We start from the raw sequence: 15499 nt of genomic DNA, 5'->3' as shown, positions 1-15499 counted from the left end.
ACAAAGGCTTCCTGCAGTATTGATCTGCAGTGGGTTAAGGCAGTCTATCAGCAAATGTCCCTCTCTGGGAAAAATAACAGCTGATTAAAAACACACAGCAGCCTGGCAGAAGGCTGCTGATGGCCGGTTTTCTCAGCCCAAAGGTCAGTGTGTACAGATATAATCCACTTTCACTTAACAGCTTAATTAAAGTCACACCTCATGCAAATGCTGCCATTTGGCAGTCCCTTTATTTAAGGTTGGCTATTATTTAATAAGGTTATACGGTATTGTATAGATTTTTTTGCGCTCATGCTAACAGCATCAGGTCTTGCAGACAGGAAGCTGAAGCTCTTTGATCTTGAATTGTAGCAAGAACTTGTTTCCTTTTTCCAACCACGACATTAAAACAGGTGCACCCAGGTTTGCTGCTGATGGAAGCAGTTATATCTGAGGTTCAGCACTAGTGTGTAGAACTATCTGCTCTTAACGATACAGACCAAAATTACAAACCTTTTTCAAAACTGAGAAAAGGCACTTTAATTTATTAGAAACATACATTTAATCAAATAACTTACAACTGGAGGGTACTGTATTGATACATTATATAACAATATAAAATATAAACACAATTTTGCACAGTGTAAAGTTCATGGTAATCATAAAACAAACTAAATAAAAAAAACAGTATTGTCACAATAAAAATGCCATCCTTTGAAATAAATAAAACTGTGAGTTTCGCACTTCACAGACACCAATATACAATTGTAGAAAATACATTTTCCCCAGTCTCCATATCACACACTACCATGAAACTCAACAATGAAAAAGAAAAAGTATAAACATAAACAAGGTGGACTAGAAATAACCATTTCCTTTATCCTTTCCATTGTAACAACAGAATGCAGCAGTACTATGGTGGTGTTGGCGGTGGGCACTACACCTTTCCTTTAAAACAACTAAAAAAGACTAGAGATTTTGCCCATGCAAATTAGAAAATCGGTTCTTGTCTTGAAAGGTATCTTATAGGTAAAGTGGAAAGGTCAGAGGTCAGTAGCGTTCTTTGGGTTCGCTGAACTTGCGTTTCTTCGACACAGAGGCCTGGACATCCTGACTGCAGGGGAACTCGAACTGCGATATCTGCTAATCAGAGAGTGACAGACAGTTTACTAACTAATGCAAGACTCTAAAATGAATAATGATTGCCAAACAATATTCTGCATACATCTAGATGGGATGGATTGAATGAGTCATATTGACTTGTTAAAAAACATGTAGGTCTGGGAACTTTTATCTTTAAAATACAATTTGCACATTATTATCACTCCTGTGAGTAAGACTGGGGGATGAAATCTATGATGCTCGAGGGGGGGTGTCTCCCACCATTTTGTCTTCGATGGGAGAGGGCTTCTTCTTGCTGACGCTGTGCACCTCAGTCTCAGCCTTTCTCTCCTGCACACACACAGACCAAAGACAGTAAATCACAGACTGCAGGGAAGTGCTTGTGAAGCTAGTCCCATAGATATACAGTTGATGTCGGAAGTTTACGTACACCTTAGCCAAATACATTTAAACTCAGTTTTTCACAATTCCTGACATTTAATTCTAGTACAAATTCCCTGTCTAAGGTCAGTTAGGATCACCACTTCATTTTAAGAATGTGAAATGTCAGAATAATAGTAGAGAAATTATTTATTTCAGAATTTATTTATTTCATCACATACCCAGTAGGTCAGAAGTTTACACACACTCAATTAGTATTTGGTAGCATTGCCTTTAAATTGTTAAACTTGAGTCAAACGTTTCAGATAGCCTTCCACAAGCTTCCCACAATAAGTTGGGTGAATTTTGGCCCATTCCTCCTGACAGACCTGGTGTAACTGAGTCAGGTTTGTAGGCCTCCTTGCTCGCACACACTTTTTCAGTTCTGACCTCAAATGTTCTATAGAATTGAGGTCAGGGCTTTGTGATGGCCACTCCAATACCTTGACTTTGTTGTCCTTAAGCCATTTTGCCACAACATTGGAGGTTCTATTTTTGTTTCATCAGACCAGAGGACATTTCTCCAAAAAGTACGATCTTTGTCCCCATGTGGAAACCGTAGTCTGGCTGTTTTATGGCGGTTTTGGAGCAGTGGCTTCTTCCTTGTTTCAGGTTATGTCGATATAGGACTAGTTTTACTGTGGATATCAATAGTTTTGTACCTGTTTCCTTCAGCATCTTCACAAGGTCCTTTGCTGTTGTTCTGGGATTGATTTGCACTTTCCGCACCAAAGTACATTCATCTCTAGGAGACAGAACGCGTCTCCTTCCTGAGCGGTATGACGGCTGCGTGGTCCCATGGTGTTTATACTTGCGTACTGTTGTTTGTACAGATGATCGTGGTACCTTCAGGTGTTTGGAAATTGGTCCCAAGGATGAATCAGACAAGTGGAGGTCAACAATTCTTTTTCTGAGGTCTTGGCTTATTTCTTTTTATTTTCCCATGATGTCAAGCAAAGAGGCACTGAGTTTGAAGGTAGGCCTTGAAAAACATCTACACCTTCAATTGAATCAAATGATGTCAATTAGACTATCAGAAGCTTCCTTGTGTCATGCACTAAGTAGATGTCTTAACCGACTTGCCAAAACTATAGTTTGTTAACAAGAAATTTGTGGAGTGGTTGAAAAACGAGTATTAATGACTCCAACCTAAGTGTATTTAAACTTCCGACTTCAACTGTACATCCTTCGTGGTCATTTTTACATTACGCTATACAAAAATGTCTTCCATTTGAACAGGGCCAGTAGGAGTTAGATAGGGTTGTATGTTTTGGGGGGCACTGACCAGGGTGGACCTGGTGACGCGTCCGCTCCTGGTCCTCTTAATGGCCACTTCCAGGTCAGATGTCCTCTTTACCAAAGTGTCCATCTGAGACAGACAGGTCAATCAAACGACAGACCGTTACCTTCACAACTGGAGCAGCCCCTATATTACTTTATATTCATACAGTACTATCCCACCTATATATTTGTATTGTTCTGTATATGCATTTGCTTGATACAAAGGCCTATCTTAGTTGTGACTATGCAGAATGTACATTTCTCCTCACACACCTCCATCTTCTCCTGGCAGTTCACCTGGACCTCTTTGAGCATCAAACATGATGAAAACACAATAAAACCAAACATGGATTTCAGACTGCATTTGACTTATTAAAAGAGAAAATAGCACTACTGTTATCATGTTCAGCGAAACTGCTTTATACTAAGATTTGAGCGAGGAGGTCCTACCGGAATTGTCCAAGTAAAGGTCGTTGTCCGGATTTTCCATTACTTTTATCATGCGAGTCTAAAAGTAGAAACCCCATTAAAAATGTTATAGACTATAGGTACATCCCATGGGATAGACAGCAACACCCCCTACTGGGTTAAAACAATAGCGCCATGCCATCGGCACCCAGTCAAATTAGCCTAGAGGCCTCAAGTCTCACCTGCTGACTGCTGATCTTGGTCACTGTCCCTTCCTCCATCTTCAGCTCCCACTTGTCCCTCATGCAGATCGGCTGCTCGTCATCGACCTACAGAGGAAAGGGGACAGCTGTTAATCAACGTGTCACCTGCCAGTCTGGTTATCATTACTCTGACTCTAGTTATTTCCCCCCTTTCCTTCATACCTGCTCCAGCCTTTCTCTCTCTGTGGTCACATCCACCTTCAGGGTGTGGAAGGGAGTGACCACCTCGCCCATGGTCAGGTTGACAGGCTCCTTCTCAAACTGCATGCTATCGCTGTCCCCCTCCATGAAGCCTGGGGGTTGGTAGTCCTGGGGAGTGACTGAGATATATATATATATATACACACATGCAAACACACACACAAACTCAATTTTACTTCCGTACTCCGTCCGGGTTTTGTAGGCTAAGAATGGGCTTAAAATGTTTATTGTCAAATTCCTAAAAACGCAGTCATTTAAGATATATATTAAAGTGTTTTTGTATATATTTATATACCATGTGCCGGTTTTCAACGTATTTGACGCTCAAGAAGCACGAAGCGGAAAAGTTACAACCGTTTCATTTGAACTACACACACAAACTACAAATCAAAAGGCAGTAGTTGGCAACTTTCAGTGAAAAACACTCCCAGCTAATCTAATATAAAACACATCAAAAAGCCTGTAACTAACAGGTTGTTACCTTCCTGTAAGTCCTCAGCTCAAACAGGCATGCTCCAGCATGCTAACAACGCTGCAGGAGATGTAGTTCAAATGAGACTTTTCTAACTTACGTGATGTGTCTAACTTATTCAGCTTCAAATATTTTGATAAAAGGCATCGGGTATGAGCAAATCAATACACAATTAAAAACTTGGTGGTTCGAGCCCTGAATGTTGATTGGCTGAAAGCCATGGTATACCATGGGTAATACAAAACATTTATATTTACTGCTCTAATTATGTTGGTAACCAGTTTATAATAGCATCAAGGTACAACAGGGGTTGTGCTAGGACACAGCCCTTAGCTGTGGTATATTGGCCATATACCACACCCCTGGGGCCTTATTGCTTAAATATGCACTCAGTATACAAAACACCTGCTCTTTCCATGACATATACTGACCAGGTGAAAGCTATGATGCCTTACTGTCACTTGTTAAATTCACTTCAATCAGTGTAGATGAAGGGAAGGTGACAGGTTAAACGAAGGATTTTGAAGCCTTGAAACAATTGAGACATGGATTGTGTATGTGTGCCATTCAGAGGGTGAATAGAAAAGACAAAAGATTGAAGTGTCTTTGAATGGAGTATGGTAGTAGGTGCCAGGCACACCGGTTTGTGTCAAGAACTGCAATGCTGTTTCCGTGTGTATTAAGAATGGTCCACCAGGGCGGCGCAGTGGTTAAGGGCGCTGTACTGCAGCGCCAGCTGTGCCACCAGAGACTCTGGGTTCACGCCCAGGCTCTGTCGTAACCGGCCGCGACAGGAGGTCCTTGGGGCGACGCACAATTGGCCTAGCATCGTCCGGGTTAGGGAGGGTTTGGCCAGTAGGTAAATCCTTGTCTCATCGGGCACCAGCGACTCCCGTGGCGGGCCGGGCGCAGTGAGCGCTAACCAAGGTTGCCAGGTGCACGGTGTTTCCTCCGACACATTGGTGTGGCTGGCTTCCGGGTTGGATGGCGCTGTGTTAAGAAGCAGTGCGGCTTGGTTGGGTTGTGTATCGGAGGACGCATGACTTTCAACTCTCTCCCGAGACCGTACGGGAGTTGTAGCGATGAGTAGCTCTAAAAAAAACTATTAGATAACATGAAATTGGGGAGAAAAAGGGGTAAAAAAAATATATATATATATATATATACCACCCAAAGGACATCCAGCCAACTTGACACAATTGTGGGAAGCATTGGAGTCAACATGGGCCAACTGTCACGAACCTCGCCGAGGTTGGTGCCTCTTCCTGTTCGGGCGGTGCTCGGCGGTCGTCGTCGCCGGCCTATTAGCTGCCATCGATTCCCTTTCCGTTTGTTTTGGGTTATTGGTTAATTGGGTACACCTGTTTTGTATTAGGATTTGTTTGTAGGGTATTTAAGGGCACTAGGCCCGCTGGGTATTTGTGCGGGCTTGTTTTTGTTACTCTGTGTTTTGTTGGTGTGATTTATTATTGTATTTATTCTCCGGACTGTTTAGTCCTGTTGTTGTTTTGGACTAGCAACGTATTTTCGCCCTGTGTGTTGGCGTGACTGTTTTTGTTGCGCTGGGGAATAAATCTGAGGAAAACGACTGAACCCTGCTCTCTGCGCCTGATTCCACCCACCACACCTAGTAGATCGCAACACCAGCATCCCCGTGGAATGCTTTCGACACCTTGTAGAGTCCATGCCCCGATGATTTGAGGCTGTTCTGAGGTCAATGTTTGGTATACTCAGTGTAATTAAATGAATTTGATCATATAATCTTAAAAGACCCAGGACATTACCCCGGAAGTATGATGTCACTTGCGCAGCGTACTGCGTCACATCATCCCTTTTCTTTTAGCCTACTCGACATCATTGTGTCGTCTTTACCGTCGTCGTAGTAAGAGAGTTTCATGTTGAGACAGACATTGTCTGGCAGAGGACCCAGGTTCTGCATCAGTGTGTAGAGTTTACGCACCAGGAGGATGCTGGACTTTTTTGTGTTGCTGCAAGCCATCTTTCCCAGATTCTTGCTGTTTTTGCTAAAAAAAGAATAAATGTAAACATTTTTAGACAATTAAAAGTTTCTTTCTTCAATGTTTCTCAATGAAATTCTGCCATGTTATCATTATGTTATACACATTAGGGTTGAATATTTTCCCTGTATTTTACAAATGTTCCATCCCGAGAATAAATTACTTTTGTAATTCCTGCCAAAACCGGATGTGTCATTCAAAAGCATTACAAAGCATATAAATAGACCTATGCCTGGATTTTATTATAGCTTTGATCGAAAATTCATGCCTGATTAAATACATTTTATGAGCCCTACATTTAAGACATTTAATGAGCCCAAGCCCAAATGCCCAAATGATTGTACCGTTATCCAATACAGCTACTGAACATTACACAAGACAGAAAAACATAAACGCACATAGATGTGGCTAGCTATATGCTCTCTTTGGTAAATAAATTAAACAAGCTCCAGTAATCTTTTTGAGTGTGAACTGTATTACTCTACTGCATTGTTTACACTGTATTATATGGGCTGGAATTACGCACCTTGTTCAAACCATGATAAAGCAGGGAGAGAACATGTGATTCTGATGCAGCACATGCAGCCTACAAAGTTACAAGTATAGGCTAGTGAATTTGATTGACATTTTTCATAATATTTCCCCTAATGTTATTAGCCTACCTCCTCTTTCTCTCTCTAGTGTTGCTTCATTCCTTCCTTGCTTTCAACAGTTAAATGAAATAAGTGTTGTTGTCCTTATCTTCATCCTTCTAATGACATGCTTGAATAATATAGGACTAGAATGAGATGCAAAAGCCTTTCACTTCTCTTCACGAGGATTGGATGGTTATGGGTCTGCATAATTAACTGCTATAGCCTACCCCCATCCCGCGTTCGCTCTTCTTTCAAACTAACCAAGAGTTCTATTAGCTGCTGTATTTAACATTCGGCAAACAAGAGCTTGTGTCCCTCTTCGAATAGTCTATTGGTATAAGAAATACAAAAAACAACATTTCCAGCAAGCTATTCTAGTCTAGCTTTTCCTGCATGGGACTCCAAGAGCTAAGGAACATTTTTTACAGAGTCCAACAGAGCACAGGTGCGTGTGTATTTTGCAAGAGACCGAGGATATAAGTTAGAAACTTATTATGCATTACCCATCATTCATTACATAAATATAAGAATAATACTGCATTTGGATTTATTTCCTGAAAGAGGTAGGTTAGCACATCTAGAGTGCATTCAAGACCTTTTCAGACCCCTTGAGTTCACTTCTTTTTTTCCTCATCAATCTACGCACAATACCCCATAATGACAAAGCGAAAACAATTGTATTTACATTTTGGCAAACTTATTAGAAAACCCCCCAGAAATACCTTATTTACATTAGTATTCAGACCCTTTGCCATGAAACTTGAAATTGAGCTCAGGTGCATCCTGTTTCCATTGATCATCCTTGAGATGTTTCTACAACTTGATTGGAGTCCACCTGTGGTAAATTCAAGTGATTGGACATGATTTGGAAATGCAAACACCTGCCAAAATAAGGTCCCACAGTTGACAGTGCATGTCAGAGCAAAAACCAAGCCACGAGGTCGAAGGAATTGTCCGTAGAGTTCCGAGACAGGATTGTGTCTGTTCCGAGACAGGATTGTGGCACAGATCTGGGGAAGGGTACCAAAAAATTTCTACAGCATTAAAGGTCCCCAAGAAGACAATATCATTCTTAAATGGAAGAAGTTTGGAACCACCAGGACTCTTCCTAGAGCTGGCCACGCGGCCAAACTAAGCATTCGTGGGAGAAGGGCCTTGGTCAGGGAGGTGACCAAGAACCCGATAGTCACTCTGACAGAGCTCCAGAGTTACAGTGAAATTACAGTGAAATGCTTACTTACGAGCCCCTAACCAACAATGCAGTTAAAAAAAAATATGGATAAGAATAAGAAATAAAAGTAACAAGTAATTAAAGAGCAGTAGTAAAATAACAATAGCGAGACAATATACAGGGGGGTACCGGTACAGAGTCAATGTGCGAGGGCACCGGTTAGTTTTTTCCCCCCACCCCAATTAGAGGTAGTTACAGTCTTGTCTCATCGCTGCAACTCCTGTATGGACTCGGGAGAGGCGAAGGTCGAGAGCCATGCGTCCTCCGAAACACAACCCAACTAAGCCGCACTGCTTCTTGACACAATGCCCCAGAAGCCAGCTGCACCAATGTGTCGGAGGAAACACCGTACACCTGGCGACCATGTCAGCGTGCACTGCGCCTGGCCCGCCACAGGAGTCGCTAGTGCGTGATGAGACAAGGATATCCCTTCCGGCCAAACCCTCCCCTAACCCGGACGATGATGGGCCAATTGTGCGCCGCCCCATGTGTCTCCCGGTCGTGGCTGGCTACGACAGAGCCTGGACTCGAACCCAGAATCTCTAGTGGCACAGCTAGACCACTACTAAAGCACCTTAGACCATTATGCCACTCGGGAGGCATGGGCACCGGTTAGTTGAGGTAATATGTACATGCAGGTGGAGTTATTAAAGTGACTATGGATAGATGATAACAACAGAGAGTAGCAGCGGAGTAAGAGAGGAGGGGGGGTGGCAATGCAAATAGTCTGGGTAGCCATTTGATTAGATGTTCAGGAGTTTTATGGCTTGGGGGTAGAAGCTGTTTAGAAGCTGTCTAGACTTGGCGCTCCGGTACCACTTGCTGTGCAGTAGCAGAGAGAACAGTCTATAACTAGGGTGACTGGAGTCTTTGACAATTTTTAGGGTCTTCCTCTGACACTGCCTGGTATAGAGGTCCTGGATGGCAGGGAACTTGGCCCCAGTGATGTACTGGGCCGTTCGCACTACCCTCTGTAGTGCCTTGCGGTTGGAGGCCGAGCAGTTGCCATACCAGGCAGTGATGCAACCAGTCAGGATGCTCTCGATGGTGCAGCTGTATAATCCTTTTGAGGATCTGAGGACCCATGCCAAATCTTTTCAGTCTCCTGAGGGGGAGTAGGTTTTGTCGTGCCCTCTTCATGACTATCTTGGTGTGCTTGGAACATGTTAGTTTGTTGGTGAAGCTCTCAACCTGCTCCGCTGCAGCCCTGTCGTCCCTAAGCACACAGCTAAGACAACGCAGGATTGGCTTCAGGACAAGTCTTTGAATGTCCTTGAGTGGCCCAGCCAAAGCCTGGACTTGAGCCAGATTGAACATCTCTGGAGAGACCTCAAAATAGCTGTGCAGCGACACTCCCCGTCCAACTTAACAGAACTTGACAAGATCTGCAGAGAAGAATGGGAGAAACTCCCCAAATACAGGTGTGCCAAGCTTGTAGTGTCATACCCAAGAAGACTCGAGACTGTAATCGCTGTCAAAGGTGCTTCAACAAAGTATTGAGCAAAGGGTCTGAATACTTACAGTTGAAGTCGTAGGTTGACATACAGATAGGTTGGAATCATTAAAAAACTTGTTTTGCAACCACTCCACAAATGTCTTGTTCACAAACTATAGTTTTGTCAAGTCAGATAGGAATCCTACTTTGTGCATGACACAAGTAATTTTTCCAACAATTGTTTACAGACAGATTATTTCACTTATAATTCACTGTATCACAATTTCAGTGGGTCAGAAATTTGAATACACTAAGTTGACTGTGCCTTTAAACAGCTTGGAAAATTCCACAAAATGATGTCATGGCTTTAGAAGCTTCTGATAGGCTAATTGACATCAATTGAGTCAATTGGAGGTGTACCTGTGGATGTATTTCAAGGCCTACCTTCAAACTCAGTGCCTCTTTGCTTGACATCATGGGAAAATCAAAAGAAATCAGCCAAGACCTCAGAAAAAGAATAGTTGACCTCCACAAGTCTGGTTCATCCTTGGGAGAAATTTCCAAACGCCTGCAGGTACCACGTTCATCTGTACAAACAATAGTACGCAAGCATAAACACCATGGGACCACGCAGCCGTCATACCGCTCAGGAAGGAGACGCGTTCAATCTCCTAGAGATGAACGTACTTTGGTGCGAAAAGTGCAAATCAATCCCAGAAGAACAGCAAAGGACCTTGTGAAGATGCTGGAGGAAACAGGTACAAAAGTATCAATATCCACAGTAAAATGAGTCCTATATCGACATAACCTGAAAGGCCGCTCAGCAAGGAAGAAGCCACTGCTCCAAAACCACCATAAAAAAAGCCAGACTACGGTACGCAACTGTACATGGGGACAAAGATCGTACTTTTTGGAGATACAGTGCCTTGCGAAAGTATTTGGCCCCCTTGAACTTTGCGACCTTTTGCCACATTTCAGGCTTCAAACATAAAGATATAAAACTGTATTTTTTTTTGTGAAGAATCAACAACAAGTGGGACACAATCATGAAGTGGAACGACATTTATTGGATATTTCAAACTTTTTTAACAAATCAAAAACTGAAAAATTGGGCGTGCAAAATTATTCAGCCCCTTTACTTTCAGTGCAGCAAACTCTCTCCAGAAGTTCAGTGAGGATCTCTGAATGATCCAATGTTGACCTAAATGACTAATGATGATAAATACAATCCACCTGTGTGTAATCAAGTCTCCGTATAAATGCACCTGCACTGTGATAGTCTCAGAGGTCCGTTAAAAGCGCAGAGAGCATCATGAAGAACAAGGAACACACCAGGCAGGTCCGAGATACTGTTGTGAAGAAGTTTAAAGCCGGATTTGGATACAAAAAGATTTCCCAAGCTTTAAACATCCCAAGGAGCACTGTGCAAGCGATAATATTGAAATGGAAGGAGTATCAGACCATTGCAAATCTACCAAGACCTGGCCGTCCCTCTAAACTTTCAGCTCATACAAGGAGAAGACTGATCAGAGATGCAGCCAAGAGGCCCATGATCACTCTGGATGAACTGCAGCGATCTACAGCTGAGGTGGGAGACTCTGTCCATATGACAACAATCAGTCGTATATTGCACAAATCTGGCCTTTATGGAAGAGTGGCAAGAAGAAAGCCATTTCTTAAAGATATCCATAAAAAGTGTCGTTTAAAGTTTGCCACAAGCCACCTGGGAGACACACCAAACATGTGGAAGAATGTGCTCTGGTCAGATGAAACCAAAATTGAACTTTTTGGCAACAATGCAAAACGTTATGTTTGGCGTAAAAGCAACACAGCTGAACACACCATCCCCATTGTCAAACATGGTGGTGGCAGCATCATGGTTTGGGCCTGCTTTTCTTCAGCAGGAACAGGGAAGATGGTTAAAATTGATGGGAAGATTGATGGAGCCAAATACAGGACCATTCTGGAAGAAAACCTGATGGAGTCTGCAAAAGACCTGAGACTGGGACGGAGATTTGTCTTCCAACAAGACAATGATCCAAAACATAAAGCAAAATCTACAATGGAATGGTTCAAAAATAAACATATCCAGGTGTTAGAATGGCCAAGTCAAAGTCCAGACCTGAATCCAATCGAGAATCTGTGGAAAGAACTGAAAACTGCTGTTCACAAATGCTCTCCATCCAACCTCACTGAGCTCGAGCTGTTTTGCAAGGAGGAATGGGAAAAAAATTCAGCTGCTGTCGCAGCAAAAGGTGGCGCTACAAAGTATTAACTTAAGGGGTCTGAATAATTTTGCACGCCCAATTTTTCAGTTTTTGATTTGTTTAAAAAGGTTGAAATATCCAATAAATGTTGTTCCACTTCATGATTGTGTCCCACTTGTTGTTGATTCTTCACAAAAAAATACAGTTTTATATCTTTATGTTTGAAGCCTGAAATGTGGCAAAAGGTCGCAAAGTTCAAGGGGGCCGAATACTTTCGCAAGGCACTGTATGTCCTCTGGTCTGATGAAATAAAAATAGAACTGTTAGGCCATAATGACCATCGTAATGTTTGGAGGAAAAAGGGGAAGGCTTGCAAGCCGAAGAACACCGTCACAACCGTGAAGCACGGGGGTGGCAGCATCATGTTGTGGGGGTGCTTTGCTGCAGGAGTGACAGGTGCACTTCACAAAATAGAAGGCATCATGAGGATGGAAAATAATGTGGATATATTGAAGCAACATCTCAAGACATCAGTCAGGAAGTTAAAGCTTGGTCGCAAATGTGTCTTACAAATGGACAATGGCCCCAAGCATACTTCCAAAGTTGTGGCAAAATGGCTTAATGACAACAAAGTCAAGGTATTGGAATGGCCATCACAAAGCCCTGACCTCAATCCTAGAGAACGTTTGTGGGCATAACTGAAAAAGCGTGTGGGAGCAAGGCCTACAAACCTGACTCAGTTACACCAGCCCTCTCAGGAAGAATGGGCCAAATTAAACAATTTAAAGGCAATGCTACCAAATAATAATTGAGCATATGTAAACTTCTGCCCCACTGGGAATGTGATGAAGGAAATAAAAGCTAAAATCAATAATGTCTCTACTATTATTCTGACATTTCACATTCTTAAAATAAAGCGGTGATCCTAACTGACCTAAAACTGAATTTACTGGGATTAAATGTCGAGAATTGGGAAAAACTTGAGTTTAAATGTATTTGGCAAAGGTGGATGTAAACTTCCGACTTCAACTGTATGTAAATGTGATATTTCCTGCCTGTACTTTAGCCTTTCGAATTTCCTGTTATCAACCTATTGCCTGATCCCCCGGACGACGTTACTAGCCTTTTCCCTGCCTGTACTGTTGCCTTTTTTGGACCCCCTGTGTATGACCTTCTGCCTGCCCCTGGACCCAGCTACCTGCCTCCTCCAGTGGTCCTTTACAAATAAACACCTGCTGCGCCCTGCGCTTGAAACCAGCTCTGTCTCCCGTCGTGTTCATAACAGTTCTAAATACTTTCCAAATGCACTGTATATATAGGCCTATATATATCAATCTTGAACATGATTATCTATTTTGGATGCAATTTGAATGGAATTGATGGAGAGAGAGAAAGACAGTGAGAAAGTGTTCACTCATGCACTGATTTAAAGAAACGATAAAGGAGTGTTTTAAACTCTGCAATCAAAAAAATATATAACCTTTACAATAAAAAAACAAGGTGATCCCCGAACGCCAGATGGTGATGTGCAAATTAGATGCGCATTCGGTCTTTATATTACTGTAGTGTAGGCTATGCTTCAGCAAATGTAGGTCCACCGATCACAATAAAAAAAAGTTACCAAGGGAAGGTCTACATACTGAGGTGGGCTGTCGGTTCCCACCCTGAGAGTTGATGATTCATTATGCAGTGACCAGAGGGAAGGCTTTACAGAATCCAGATTTAGACATTGTATATAATTTAACAGTTCCATTTCACGTCATGCTGTTCATATAAATAATTTATTATAATTTACCGTTTTCTCAGTTATTTATCCTGGGAAACGGGAGTGGTTTTGGGCAGTAAATCTCAGTAACCGGGTTCCTGCCATTCAACCCTAATACACATTCACAAAGCTATACCTTTCAAAGTCAATTTTGGGTCCCTTTTCAGTGTATTGGACTTTGAACTGGTAGCATTCAGTAACCTTCTGCAAATCGCAAAGAAAGACCAGTGTCACAATGAGAAAATAAATATACTGTAGTTTGTTCTAGTGCAGAGAATCAAAGCATTACTATGATCTATACCTATGGGGTTAAAAAGTTGTCTATTACCTTTGGATTATCTGGGTCTGTGTATATCTATAGAAAGTGGAAGGATACAAACTTTAGCAACTGAAAATGCTTTATATGCTGAAGAAAATATTTGATGAGATATACTCACAGACATAACGACCGTCCGCAACTGTTGGAATACAAGACATTCATTATATGTAATTAATTAACATTAATAACATGTAGATAATGAATAAACAACTAAACAACTAGTATCTCACTTACGTATTTTCTCTGAAGGGCATCAAAGCATCCCTGCATCCTGGGAGGTGTATAAAATAGTCTTAATTAATCAACCCTGAATAAATAATCTAACCAGGATAAAGGGAAAGGATTTGGCAACAGAGAAAACACTGTACTGGAATTTCCCCACTGAGGCTTGGTGGTGTATACTAACCACTGTACAATTTGACTGGCACCAGGGCAGGTGCGTTCCTCCCTGAGGATCATAACTTTCTGCTCTGTGGCATAGAGACAAGAAAGTGTAAGTCTACTTCTTGAAGATGTTGGCTAGCTACAGTATCATTATCATTTCAATAACAATTGAGTACATTTAAAAATAACATAAAATGTGTTTGACCTTCAACAAATTTTCTCCCATAAGCTTTTTCTGGGAAAAGACCCCTGAGATAAGTGATGCTGGAGACTGCAATTGCCAGCAGTTTCTTCACAACAATCAAGGACTGCTGCTCTGTTGAAACTACATTTGGCAGCAACTGGGTGCCCTATAAAATATAACAAAGGCAGGCGCTTACACCAAGGCAATTTGAAGATGTCTGAATAAATAGAGGCATGTAGATATCCATAGAACATGCCAACGTTATTAGAACATGCCATTTGCTAGCTATAAAACAGCAAATCAATAGGACCAAGGTCTGGCTATGGATAGCCTGAGGTTTTACCTGAGCAGCCCGCAAACGTTGTTCACATGCCATGGTAGTAATACTAGTTGATAACAAGTTGTCAAATCTACAAAATAAAGATTAATTATAAGCCAGATAGCTAGCTATCAAGGTAAAGCTATGTTGAAATATGTAGCTAGTTAGCTAAGTACTAGTTTACACAGATAGATACAGAAATATTTTATACTAATCTGGCTAGCTAATTTAGCTAACTAGCTATCTACATTACATTTGCTAGCTAACGTAGCTAGCAGCAATACACACAGCCACTGATGTCACTGACTTTACTCTACAACCTATTGTGATTAGTATGAAATTGCATAGCTCATAGCTATTACTACCTAGATAGAGCGCAATCACACAACCTGTTTTTTTGGTAATAACTACCAAAAACAAGTTAGCTAGCTAGCCAGACCGAATTTACTAAGAAACTGTTGGCTGTTGGGTCAAACTCGCGCCAGACGCACAGTTACCCGCCAAAAAGGACAGCTAAAGTAGCCAATCAGAGGGCAGCCTTAGATAACGTACATTTTCTTGCCACCACAACATACATTGCGTGAATAGATTTATCAAAGGTAGTGAGTGATATGTCCTGGCCGAGGTAAACATCCGTTTTAAATGAAGGTGTTTATGTTGCGGCACTGTATGGAATTTGCTCTGTTGTTGGTGTAGTTTGATGCAACGCTGCGCACAAATTGAATATCCGCACTCTATTGGACACAGCCCTGTCAATCAGCATTTCTCTACGAGTAGTAGCATTTCATTGGCTCTCTTGGTATCTAATACAGCGTGTTTCCTTATACAATTGGTTACTGTATATGTCTGTCACAAA

The 15499-nt window shown here is 41.9% G+C and overlaps 1 protein-coding gene across 6 annotated transcripts; it reads right to left on the bottom strand.

Annotated features, from left to right (window-relative positions):
- Positions 1–493: 493 nt before the first annotated feature.
- LOC110514613 (HORMA domain-containing protein 1) lies at positions 494–15293 on the bottom strand. Of its 6 annotated transcripts, none has more exons than XM_021593930.2 (16): positions 15009–15293; positions 14668–14734; positions 14346–14490; positions 14163–14226; positions 13991–14027; positions 13875–13895; positions 13766–13792; positions 13574–13641; positions 6019–6170; positions 3636–3793; positions 3453–3539; positions 3253–3310; positions 3076–3107; positions 2807–2890; positions 1363–1431; positions 494–1122 (listed from the first exon to the last, which is right to left on the bottom strand). In XM_021593930.2, the coding sequence occupies exons 2-16, from the start codon at positions 14698–14700 to the stop codon at positions 1030–1032; spliced, it is 1128 nt and encodes a 375-aa protein (XP_021449605.1). In that variant the 5' UTR covers positions 14701–14734; positions 15009–15293; the 3' UTR covers positions 494–1029. The 6 variants fall into 6 exon arrangements, with proteins under 6 accessions (XP_021449605.1, XP_036828470.1, XP_036828456.1 ...); XM_036972575.1 differs by having other exon boundaries at positions 3636–3782; positions 6107–6170; positions 15009–15292; XM_036972561.1 differs by having other exon boundaries at positions 494–1119; positions 15009–15291.
- Between the last annotated feature and the right edge of the window lie 206 nt (positions 15294–15499).

Source organism: Oncorhynchus mykiss, chromosome 3 (genome assembly GCF_013265735.2).
Source record: "Oncorhynchus mykiss isolate Arlee chromosome 3, USDA_OmykA_1.1, whole genome shotgun sequence".
In the NCBI taxonomy this organism is placed as follows: Eukaryota; Metazoa; Chordata; class Actinopteri; order Salmoniformes; family Salmonidae; genus Oncorhynchus; species Oncorhynchus mykiss.
This window is presented reverse-complemented; position numbering and strand designations above follow the sequence as displayed.